Source organism: Molossus molossus, unplaced genomic scaffold, assembly GCF_014108415.1.
Source record: "Molossus molossus isolate mMolMol1 unplaced genomic scaffold, mMolMol1.p scaffold_m16_p_19, whole genome shotgun sequence".
In the NCBI taxonomy this organism is placed as follows: Eukaryota; Metazoa; Chordata; class Mammalia; order Chiroptera; family Molossidae; genus Molossus; species Molossus molossus.
Window position 1 is genome coordinate 42,166,436 of NW_023425354.1, and position 13,127 is coordinate 42,179,562.

General features: G+C 42.7%; 1 protein-coding gene across 1 annotated transcript in view; it reads right to left on the bottom strand.

Annotated features, from left to right (window-relative positions):
- The window catches only part of CRK (CRK proto-oncogene, adaptor protein), a 35,038-nt gene that overhangs the window by 9,575 nt on the left and 12,336 nt on the right, over nt 1-13,127 (bottom strand). The window contains exon 2 of the mRNA XM_036268177.1: nt 11,865-12,400. Coding sequence (XP_036124070.1) covers nt 11,865-12,400 — 536 coding nt within the window. The remainder of the gene's footprint in view (nt 1-11,864; nt 12,401-13,127) is intronic.

Sequence of the window (13,127 nt, forward strand, 5' to 3'; positions counted from 1 at the left end):
CTTAAGATACAAAGTATGTACACACTAACCAGTACATGCAGTAATAACCTTAGTTCTAACACTACTGGTTTCAAAATTCAAGTTATAGATGGAAAAACAAACCTTAATCAGCATATCAACGAACAAGAAAGACTCACAAAGGATTTGAAGCCCTGCATGGCAGCTAACCTTTCCATTTAAGAGGCAGACCTCACCAACACCTTGTAAAGGAGAGACAGTGATGACTCCTTCACCACTGAGGTACTGCTTCAGTGTCCAGCCAGTTAATCCCTCAGCCTCCTCATGCTATACTACATCCTTAGGAGCGTGATCTATAAAGAGGACTGAATGTGGTAACTTGTTTCTTCACTCCCAGGGACCCTGATGAATACTGGTTTCTTCCCTAGCTCTGGGTAGTTCCCAAGGTAAATCACCATCTGGAACACATAGTCAAATCTACATTTGGTCAGGATAAAAGATTATCCAGTTTATCGTCACCAATGAGTTCCAGTGACAAGAAGAAAGAAACTGGAACCCAAATGGCATTCATTTTTTGTATTCCTTAAACAGGAGTCACCAGGGAACTGTGTGACCTTCGCTGGTGTAACCTAAGGTAAGTGCCTTTCTAGTTTCTGTCTCTGCCATCTAACAGGAAAGCCATCAACAGTTGCCAGCAATCCAGGCTTGCTTCAAGATTCCACACACATTCATATAAATAAAGCCAGGGGAAAGCAAGTACAGAGATGGAATACAGAAGCCTTCTCTTCAAACATTTTCTTTCTTTTTTTTTGGTACGTGCCCCTAGCGAGAACCAAACCCGGGACTCCCTGGTCCGCAGGCCAACACTCCAACCACTGAGCCAAACCGGCCAGGGCTTCAAACATTTTCAAACACACCAAGTACATATTTGGTAAATGTTTCAAGATTTGTTGAAGGAGAAAAAAAAGTTCATAAAACTACAACAATCTAGGATAGGTATCAGCAAACTATGGCCTATGAGCCAAATCCAGCTTACTGCCCGTTTGTTTTTTTTTAATCCTCACCGGAGAATACTTTTTCCATTTTTATCTTCAGGTGGGGGGTGGGGGGTGGAGAGAAACAGCGATGTGAGAGACAAATCGATTGGTTGCCTCCCGCGACCCCTACGAGGGCCAGGAACGAACCCGCTACCATGGTGCATGCCCTTGATCATAATCGAACCCAAGACTCTTTGGTCTGTGGACTGACCTAACCGCTGAGTCAATCTGTCCAGGGCATACTGCCTGTTTTTGTAACTAGTTTTACTGGAACATAGCAAGCTCATTTGTTGTTTTGTCTATGGCTGCTTTCTTGCTACAATGGCAGACATGAGTTGTTACAGAGACCATATGGACATTTATGAAAAAGTTTGCAGACCCCTGATCTAAGAAATAGGTAATGTTTAGGGCCCATCTACAGTCTTTCAGGTCAATGGAAACAAGTGAGGACAATTCAGCCTTAATGATTCACTTGCCTCAGAGATGAACTGAAATGGTCATGGATGGTACTGGTTGAAAGTTGCAGGTCTTTGCCCTGCTGCTGTTGCTCAGTGGATTGAGCATTATCTCATGGACTGAGAGGTTCTGGTTGATTCTCAGTCAGGGCACATGCCCAGGCTGCAGGCTCAATCTCTAGTAGGGGTTGTGCAGGAGGCAGCCAATTGATGTTTCTATCTCACATCGATGTTTCTCTCTCCTTTCTCTCTTAAAAAAAAAAAAAATCACTAAAAACAGACCCGGCCAGTTTTTCTCAGTGGTTAGAGCAACTGCCTGCAGACCGAAGAGTCACAGGTTTGATTCCTGGTCAAGGGCACATACCTCAGCTGCGGGTTCAATCCCTGGCTCTGGTTGGGGTCGTGCGGGAGGCAACTATTCGATGTGTCTCTCTCACATTAATGCTTCTCTTCCTCTCCCTCTCCCTCCCACTCTATCTGAAAAAAAAATAAAAATTAAAAAATAGCCTTGACCAGTTTGGTTCAGCAGTTGGAGCATTGGCCTGTGGACCAGAGTCCTGGGTTTGGTTCCCACTAAGGGCACATACCAAAAAAAAAAAAGTTGCAGGTCTTTGAGATTTAACTGTTAGGCTGCCAAGTGAAAAGAAAAGGCAGCCCACCAAATCCTTCAAGATAGGTCTTACCCTGGTTTTAGTCCATGTCAGAAAAGGTCTTCTCTAGCTCAACAACTGATAACACTTAAAACCAAGTTCCCTATCCCCTTGGTGAGAAGTAGAGAGGTGACCACACATAATCAGTACATTTTAGCTAAACATAAATATTTTTTTTCTTCTTATTGATTTTAGAAAGAGAGAGGAAGGGAGAGGGAGAGATAGAAACGTCAATGAGAGAGAATATCAACTGGCTGCCTCCAGCATGCCCCCTAATGGGGATTTGGCCCACAACTTGGGCATGTGCCCTGACTGGGAGTCGAACTGGTGATATCTCAGTGCATAAGTCAATGCTCAACCACTGAATTATACCAGCTGGGCAAACATAAATAATTTCCTAAAAACTAACTCAATGAACTAGACCTGAGGTTCTCAAACTACGCTGTGGCAGAGGCACTGCAGCAAACTCAGAGGGGTGGCACAAAACACTTTAAATTTTTTATGGAACCATAGCAATACTTGACATCTGTTATGCCATGGGAACTACTAGTACAAGGCAGTTGACAATTCTGACATTAGAATAATGTCTTGCCCTGGCTGGTTTGGCTCAACGGTTAGAGTGTTGGCCAAAGAGAGACCCGGGTTCGGTTCCCACTTAGGGTGCGTACCTCAGTTGCAGTTTGTCCCCAGCCCTGGTTGGTCGTGCAGGTGGCAGCCACTCGATGTGTCCCTTTCACGTCGATGTTTCTCTCTCTCTCTTCCTCTCTCTCCCTCCCACTCTATCTGAACAAAAAATGGAAAAACAAAACAATGTCTTTGCAAAGCTGGGTTTTGGCAGTTGCTGTGATAAAAAACAAGTTCCTCATGAAAATAACTGAGAAACAGGAAATGAGGGTAGTAGTATTCAATATAATCCCAAGGTTTTAGAACTTGAACTGTTCAGTATATAATAGGTGTACACATCTCATTAGTTAAGTAATTGCCGCTATTTAAAATTAAAATTAAAATGTTTTCTTTTGCCCTGACCGGTTTGGCTCAGTGGTTGGAGCATTGGCCTACAGACTGAATGAAGGGTTGAGAGTTTGATTCTAATCAAGGGCACATGCCTGGATTGCAGGTTCAATCTCCACCCCTGGTCAGGGTTGTGTGGGAGGCAACCAACTGATGCATCTCTCTCACATCAATGTTTCTCTCCCCCTCCCTCCCTTTCACTCTATCTAAAATCAATGGGGGGCCCTGGCCAGTTTGGCTCAGCAGTTAGAGCGTTGGCCTGCGGTCCGGAGAGACCCGGGTTCGGTTCCCGCTAAGGGCACGTACTTCGGTTGCAGTTTGTCCCCGGCCCTGGTTGGTCGTGCGGGTGGCAGCCACTCGATGTGTCCCTTCACGTTGATGTTTCTCTCTCTCTCTCCCTTCCTCTCTCTCCCTCCCAGTCTATCTGTACAAAAAATGGAAAAATATCCTCGGGTGAGGATAAAAAATAAATAAATAAAATCAATGGGGGAAAAATATCCTTGGGTCAGGATTACCAAACAAAAAACTAATTAATAATTTTAAAAATATAAATTATCTTTCAATTATGTTTTTCAAATGGGTACTAATCATTAGGATATAAATATTTAAGTTGTTTGAACCTACCTACTTAATAAATGGAACTGTTAGATAGTTCTTTTGGTTTGGGGCACTGTGAAATAGTGCTGAGATACAATGGGTGTATGAACCAAGAAAGATTGAAACCTCTGGACTATACTGTTGTGGTTGATAGCGAGTTCCCCAAAAGTGGAGATATTAAAATAGATGTTTAAAAATCACCTGAGAAGATACTAGAGAGCCTGCCTTCAATGTCTGAGAAGCTGGATTAGTTGCTTCCAAAATCTCTTCCCATTAAGATTCTATGATTTTCCCTGGCCAGTTTGGCTTAGCAGATGAGCGTCGGCTTTTGGACCAGAGAGTCCTGTGTTCAATTCCCGCTAGGGGCACGTACCACACACACAAAAAAAGATTCTATGATTTGAAATGAAGATGTCCAAACAGGATGGAAGGATGAGGGACAGTAGACACCTGTCTCAATGAATAATACAGAAATCTAGACCTACAATACCAGAAAAGGACAAAATGGATATAACAAGGACATGCCACTCATGTTCTTATACCTTACCATCTCATTTTTTTCCATTAACAAAGGGAAAATTGGGGTTTTCACTAATACTTTCCATAGGTCAAAAGGTTTTAACAACTTAGGTTTCACTGAGTTCCATGTGGGAAGATGTGGAGTTGATATACTCACTGTTACATATAATCAGAGACCCAAAGCACTTACAACTTCCCTATCTGTGCCCTGAAGAACAGGTCCAAGCCTAAGAACACCAGAGAAGCTCCTTGGTTACTCTGAAGTGTTATCAAAGGCAAAATGCCAGGCTGATTCAGAGAATGGAAGTTACATACTTAGTGCATTTAAAGATATTGTGATTGTTTTGGACAGTCTAACTAGAGGCATAAAGGAAACTTTAGCACCTGCAATTTACAAGGTAAGATTCATTACTATTTCAGCTTCCAAGAAGCTATGAAACAAAAATCTAAGGTTAAATTCTTAACTCAAATCTAAGATGAAAAAATGAAGGTGCTTCTACACTACTTTGCTGTTATTTCCAGCATTTCTTCTTCAAAACACTCAGCATATCTGCATTTGTTTAAAATCTATCTTAATCAGGAGCTCTAGGATGGAACAGAATCTGTCTGGTTCAGTTACATTCCTCCAAAACTATAATATGCAGTGGAATACACTTACTTTGGTTGTTAACTAGAATTAACCTCTTCTTTCCAGACTCTTCATCCCTACTAGAGAAATCCAGTGGGTGGGAAAAGAGGAAGTATCTAATAATTTATATTCTAGTGAGGAACTCTGGTCACAGCAAATATACCATGCAGGAAACATCCATCTGTAAGGTAAGAGGAAAAGACTATACTTTCAGAGATCATTTCTATAGTTTATAAGGTAAGGGAAGGTGGTTCCTGAGCACTGTTTTTTTTTTAGTTTATTGTTTTATAATACAGAAATCCTTTCTTAAAAAAAAAATCTCAGAGAGACCCTAATATATAACACAGTTAAAAACTTAAACCCTGGCTGGTTTGGCACACGGTTAGAGTGACTGCCTGCAGACCAATGAGTCGAGGGTTCGATTCCGGTCAAGGGCATGTACGTCGGTTGCAGTTTGTCCCCGGCCCTGGACCGGTCATGCGGGAGGCAACCAGTCAATTTGGCTCTATCATATCGATGTTTCTCTCTGTCTCTCCGTCTCTCCCTCCCTCCCTCCCTCCCACTCTATCTGAGGATAAATAGAAAAATATCTTCGGTGAGGAATAAAAAAAACAACAACATCAACAACAAACAGAGTTACTTTGGTTAAGAGAGGGAACTCAGAGCCTTGCATCCTCAGCTTCCCCTTCCCCCCAGGTAACTCCTGGGAACTCTTAGGACAGTGAGAAGCAGTCTGAAGACTGTTGGTCTAATAAATTATTTCTAAGGTCCCGCCCAGTTCTAAAATACATTGATTCTATTATATATCAACTATAATTTTATTTTTTTATTTTTTATTCCTCACCTGAGGATATTTTTCCATCTATTATCAGACAGAGTGGAAGGGAGGGAGAGAGAGACAAAGAGAAACATTGATGTGATAGAGCCACATCAACTGGTTGCCTCCCGCGCGACCTGACCAGGGCTGGGGACGAACCTCAACCGAGGTACGTGCTGGGGATGAACTGCAACCGAGGTAGGTGCCCGGAATTAAACCTGCGACTCACTGGTCCGTGGGTTAGCAACGCTCTAACCATTGAGCAAAACCAGCCAGGGCTCAACTATAATATTTTTTTAAGCAGTAGGGAGCAAGGAAGGAAGCGAGGGAAAAACATCAGTGAGAGAGAGACACATCGAGTGGTTGCCGCCCACAGAACCCCAGTCAGGGCCGGGGAACAAACTGCAACCGAGGTATATGACCTTAGCGGGAACCGAACCCAGGACTCTCTGGTCCGCAGGCCGACGTTCCAACCGCTGAGCCAAACCAGCCAGGGCTCAATTGTAATTTTTTTAAGAAAAAAAAGAAACCCTCCAGATACATACATACATACATAAAATGTAATAATTCTAATTAATCAATTTCAAGTTAAGGATAAAACTCCACTAAAATGCACCTAGCTGGTCTACAAATCTAGATTTATAATGGGTCGAATATAGCAGTAAATGTTTTTTGTTGTTGCCATTTTTTTTTAAACTAGAATTTGAAAGTCAGAAAGCCAGAGTTGCCCTGGTCAGTGTGGCATAGTGGTTAGTTAGAGTATCAGCCTGAGCACCATAAGGGTCTTGGGTTTGACTCCTGATCAAGGGCATGTAACCGAGTTGCTGGTTCAAACTCTGGCCTAGTCCAGGTATTTGCAGGAGGCAACCAATTAATGTGTCTCTCTTTCCCCTCCTCCCTTCCATTATCAATGGAAAAAAATACCCTCAGGTGAGGATTAACAAAAAGAAAAAGACTGACAAACCTCAGAATAGGGGGGTGTGGGGAAGTGGATGAGATGAACCAAAGAACTTACATGCATGTATGCATGACCAATGGACATAAACAATAATACTGGGGCTGGGGGGGGGGGGGGAATAGAGGGAAAAAAAGAGAAACATCTGTAACAAAAATAAATTTATTTAAAAATTGGAGGGGAAAAAAAGAAAAAGGAAAAAAAAGAAAGCCAGTCTCTTGATCTTATCTTCGAGCCTCATCTCAATAGGAACAAGGCTCCTATGAAAAACCACAAATGGGGCCTTGGCTTGGTGGTTAGAGCATAGGCCTGCAAACCAAAGAGGCCCAGGTTTGATTCCGGCCAGGGGCACGTACCTTGGTTGTGGTTCGTCCCTGGTTGGGGTTGTGTGGGAGGCAACCAATCAATGTGTCTCTCTAATATAGATGTTTCTCTCTGTCTCTCTTCCTTCCTCTCTCCCTCCCTACTGCTCTATCTGAAGGTAAATGGAAAAATATCCTCGGGTGAGGGTTAAAAAAAAGACAAGAAAAATCACAAATGGGAAAAGAGAACTGTGCCTCCCTGTATAGAGAGTACAACTGAAGATATTGTCAATGAACTCATGTAAAACCCTCACTGAGGAGGGCAGTAGCACTGTTATAAAACAAAAATCAATCACAGACTGAATTTAGGTATGGTAGAAAAGTCACAAAGGTAGACATGGGTTCATTGTATATCCACTTCCAAATAATTTGAACAATCCATTCAATTTATCTAAACATCAGTACTTTTCATATAATGAATAAGGATATCTAAGGTCCTTTCCAGCTATAGAATTCTATGCTGGTTAATTAATACCATGTTTTTAATCACATAAGGTGTTTGTTTGTTTTTTAATCTTCACCCGAGGACATTTTTCCATTTTTTGTTCAGATAGAGTGGGAGGGAGAGAGAGGAAAAGAGAGAGAAAGATCCACGTGAAAGGTACACATCGAGTGGCCGCCACCCGCACGACCCAACCAGGGCCGGGGACAAACTGCAACTGAGATATGTGCCCTTAGTGGGAACCGAACCACAGACCGACACTCCAACTGCTGAGCCAAACCTGCCAGGGCCACATAAGGTATTTTTTTATTATTATTTTCTTTACTGATTTTTTTTTTTTTAAAGAGAAAGGCGAAGAGAGAGGGAGAGATAGAAACATTGATGAGAGAGAACATCAACTGGCCATCTCCTGCATGCCCCCCACTGGGGATATGGCCCACAACCTGGGCATGTGCCCTGACTGGGAATCGAACCGAAGATCTGTTGGCACATGGGTCGATGCTCAACCACTGAGCCACACTGGCTGGGCACACATAAGGTGTTTCAAAGCTACTACTTGAGCCCTGGCCGGTTTGGCTCAGCAGTGAGAGCATCTGCCCATGGACCGGAGAGTCTCGGGTTCAGTTCCTGCTAGAGGCATGTACCTTGGTTGCAGTTTGTCCCCACCTCGGTTAGTTGGGGTAATGTGGGTGGCAACCAGTCGATGTGTCTCTCTCACTTGAAGTTTCTCTCTCTCTTCCTCCCTCCCTCCTTCCTGCTCTGTCTGAAGATAAATGCAAAAATGTCCTCAGGTGAGGATAAAAATAAGTAAATAAATAAAGCTACGACTTGGGGTATTTGTTCTACCTTAAGAGAAAGAGGCCATCTACAGCAATCAACATATGTGGCTCAACACCAATATTCAGCCCTGGCCGGTATGGATCTGTGGTTAGAGTGTCAGCTTGAGCACCATAGGGTTGTGGGTTTGATCCTGGCCTCAGTCGGGGATGTGCAGAAGGCAACTAACTGATGTGTCTCTCTCACATGGATGCTTCTCCCCCCCCCCCTTCCTCCCTCTCTCTCTTCCACACTCTCTGAAAATCAATGGAAAAAATATCCTCAGGTGAGGATTAACAACAACAAAAAAATCCAATATCCAACCAAAAAAAGAAAACTAGTTTTCTACTTAAAATTTTATTTCACAATATTTATGTAACACAGCAGGGAGAACAGCTCAACCATTCTTGAACACTAAAGCCTCTAATGAAGGCAGGTATCATTAAAAATCAATTCTCTTTCAGAAAGAAAATGCAGCCCTAACCAGTGTGGTTCAGTTGGTTGATTAGTGTCCTGTACACCAAAAGATCACCAGTTCAATTCCTGGTCAGGGCATATGCCCAGGTTGTGGGGTTTGGTCCCCAGACAGGGTACACACAGAAGGCAGCCGATCAATATTTCTTTCTCTCTAAAAAAATCAATAAAAACCTAATGGAAGGAAAATTAATGTGGTATCTATTCTCTCCTGCTGTTAGCTGGCTTGTTCCATGAATGCTATTTTCACACTGCAGCCCAGTGCTTACAAGGTCTACAATAACTGTCAAGAGTCACATCTGTCATATGTATAGCATCATGCTGGATGTTGTCATCATCAGAACTTAAATAAAAAATGAGGCTAGAAACTTGTGTTTTTTTTTTAATTTTGGTAGGTGCCCCTAGCCGGAACCGAACTCAGGACTCTCTGGTCCGCAGGCTGACGCTCCAACTGCTGAGCCACACCGGCCAGGGCAAAAACTTGTTTTCTTTATCCTTCAAACTCTAAGTGGGAAAAAGTGGTGTGGCCTAGACAACATACACTTCATTTCTGCTCAAAATAGGGACATGATATATATATATATATATATATATATATGTATATGTGTATATATATATATATTTATATTTTAAATCCTCACCCGAGGATATTTTTCCATTGGTTTTTAGACTGAGTGGAAGGGAGGGGGAAAAGGAGGGAGAGAGAAACACTAATGTGGAAGAAACACGTCAGCCTAGCTGGTGTGGCTCAGTAGACTAAGCATCACCCCATGGACTGAGAGGTCCCGGAATGATTCCCAGTCAGGGCATGCCCTGGTCGTGGGTTCGATCCCCAATAGGGGGCATGCAGGAGGCAGCCTACTGATGTTTCTCTTTCATTCACATCCATGTTTCTCCCTCTCTCTCTAAAAAAGATAATCAATAAAAACATATTTTTTAAATTTTTAAAAATTTTTTATCCTCACCCAAGGACATTTTTGCATTTATCTTCAGATAGAGCAGGAGGGAGGGGGGGGGAGAGAGAGAGAAGCATCGATATGAGAAAGACACATCAAGTAGTTGCCACCCACATGACCCCAACCAGGGCCGAGGACAAACTGCAACCAAGGTACATGCCCTTAGTGGAAACCGAACTCGGGACTCTAGTCTGTGGGCCAACGCTCTAATCACTGAGCAACCAGCCAGAGCAAAAAACAATATTTTTTAAAAGCCCTGGCCGGTTTGGCTCAGCAGTAGAGCATTGGCCCGCGGAACAAGTCACGGGTTCATTCTGATCAGGGTCATGTACCTCGGTTGTGGTTTAGTCCCCAGGCCTGGTCAGGGTTGTGCGGGAAGCAGCCAACCGATGCTCTTTCTCTCTCTCTCTTTCACTCGATCTGACAATAAAAATGAAAAAAGTATCCTTGGGTGAGGATTAAAAAAATAAAAAAGTAGTTCGGCTGGTGTGGCTCAGTGGTTGAGCGTCAGCCCATGCAACAAGAGGTCCCCGGTTCAATTCCCGGTCAGGAGATATGCCCAGGTTGTGGGCGTGATCCCCAGTGGGGGGCATGCAGGAGGCAACCAATCGATGTTCTCTCTTGTCAATGTTCCTATCTCTCCCTCCTTTTCACTCCCTCTCTCTCTCTAAAATCAATAAAGGCAAAAATTTTTTTTAAATAAATAAATAAGAAAGAGACACATTGACTGGCTGCCTCCTGCATGACCCCAACCAGGGCCAGGAATCAAACCTGCAACTGAAGTACATGTCCTTGACTGGGAATCGAACCCACAACTCTTCGGTCTCTGGCCCAATGCTCTAAACACTGAGCCAAACATATTTTCCAGTCAAACCTGTAAGACTCAACTAACCCTCCTATAAAACTCAACTTTCCAGAATGTAAAAGAAAAATATCAGAAACCAGTAATATCAGAGACTGGTTCAAATAAATTCTGCCCTGGCCAGTTTGGCTCAGTGGTTGGAGCGTTGGCCTGCAGTCCAGAGAGTCCCGGGTTCGGTTCCTGCTAGGGGCACATACCAAAAAACAAAACAAAAACAAACAATAAATACATTCTAGCTTATTCTGTGGGTTGACACTACCACTTAGACAGAAGGTAGCTCTTACTCCTCAGTGTATAAACATGACCAAAGAAAACAAAATTTAGATTTCAGTTTACAGGAATACGTTTGCCCTTTCTCAGCTGATCTGTGATCCCATCACTTCAGCCTGGGCTTATGAAAGCTGCTTCCTTACATTCAAATTATAATATCGGTAGACTCTGAAAGGTGGGATAGCATGCCACTTCTGTACAAACTTTCATGCTGAACCACTCGCTCTGCATAACTCAGGAGGGAAGAAGAAGAGAGGGAGGTAGGGTGAAAGGAAGGGAAAGGAAGGGAGGAAAGAGACAAAGCTGTGAGAGCTAAAAGAGGAATAAAGGAACAAACACAATGCAATGGTTGGCCAGAGATGGTGGGCTACCAAGGATAGCTATTTACCAGTAAAAAACAAATGAATCATTTATTCCTCAGGAGGAACTGGCTTTTTGCCTGCAAAATGCATTAAACAACAAAGACCAAGTAAACCTGCTGCTCCTTGGAATTAATACTTTTGGGAATGTATCTCTTCACACTTGTACTATGCTTTACTTTTCCTCTTGAATTCTTACTTGAACACAATCACTAACAGTAAGAAACCCCATGCCCCGAAAGTAAAAACATTTTTTCTGTGGAAAAATTCCATTTAAGTGCTTTGATAGGAACCACTTATTATATTCAAATCTTTGTGAGCCACCTTATTTCAAACAATGATAATCAGAAAAAAACAGATTAGAATGTAGATGAGAAAAAATATTTTAGGTTAATTTCTGTGAATTCAGGTGGTGTTATTAAAGTAGTCAAAGTATGAAAATAAAGTAGTCAAAGTATGTTTAGTAGATAAATCAGAATCAGTTATACAGTTTTAAGCTTATTCATTCTAAAATAGGTTTTCTGTAAAAAAGAGAAAACCCAACATTAAATGCCAAATTCAGTACTAAATGGTTCAACATCTACAACATCATCACAATGCTGGTGTTTGTATTCAGCATTCCTACAAAGCTCTAAGAGGTCTGAAAGGGAGACCCTGTAGCAGATCTCTTCTTTCTATATTTTGCACATTATGTACCTCCAAAGCCAAGGCTGTCTTGTCGTAGGCATTAGGGACTCGCTTCTGGATTACCCTGGCATAAATGGGCCCATTCTGGAGGTTAGGGAGCGGAGTGTTGACGCTGGGTTGGGCATAGGGCCCAGGCTCCGGCCCACCCAGTGGCTGTGGGTGGGAACCCTCCTGGTTACCTCCAATCACAGCTGATACTGAGGCGGAGGCAGGTCTATACTTCTCCACGTAAGGGACTGGAATCATCCCCCTCTTGCCGTCGATGTCCTCTGCATTCCACCACTGCTCTTCAGGCTTATCCCGGATTTTCAGGATGTCTCCTTTCTTAAAGGGAAGATCTTCTTCATCATTCCCATTAAAGTCAAAGAGGGCTCGCACATACTCTGCCTCCTCCTGCCTGAGAATCACTCCACTACCCTGCCTGGATCTGGAAACTGGTTCTATCAACGTTGTAGTGTCCAAATAGTGTATTTTGTAGAATTCCAGTAAAGCAGGCAATGAATCAAACTCTTGATCTCCTATTCGGAGTCTGGAGGGGCTCACCCCTGGAAAACAATAGAGCAGGGTATTATTTAAAGATGCATTACACTGGTGATAAAAACCACAAATTTTAAGCATTTCCCACATACATTAGTCAATATAAAGACTTTGTTCATTCTCCCAAAACATTCTGTTGCTATCCTATTTACATAGTAGCACAAGATTCAAGGTTTTGTTGCAATCCTCTTTCAACCTCAGGAAACATAGCAAGCTCTCTTTCATAGGTCCCAGCAGCTATTCCAGGAAGACGTGAGAACTTGGTATCTATTTACACTAGACTCATAGGTTCCTTCTCTTCACATTTAGAATGCACAATTTGAAAGAAAAAGTTTCAAGACTGATTGCTGATCTGGCCAGGTAGCTTAGTCGGTTAGAGTACTGGCCCAATACACCAAGGCTATAGGTTTGATTTCCAGTCAGGGCACAGATAAGAATCAACCAATGAGTGCATGGATAGGCAGAACAACAAATCAGTGTTTCTCTCCCTCTCCTTTTCTCTCTAAGATCAATTAATAGAATTTTAAAATATTTTTTAAGACTGAGCCTGGCTGGTATGGCTCAATGGATTGAGCATTATCCCATGGACTGACACGGGCTGTGGGATTGATCCCCAGTAGGGGGCATGCAGGAGGCAACCAACCCATGTTTCCCCCTCATATGGATATTTCTCTTGCTTCACCCCTCTTTGAAAAATTAAAACATTAAAAAAATGACTGCGGATATCAATTTCAT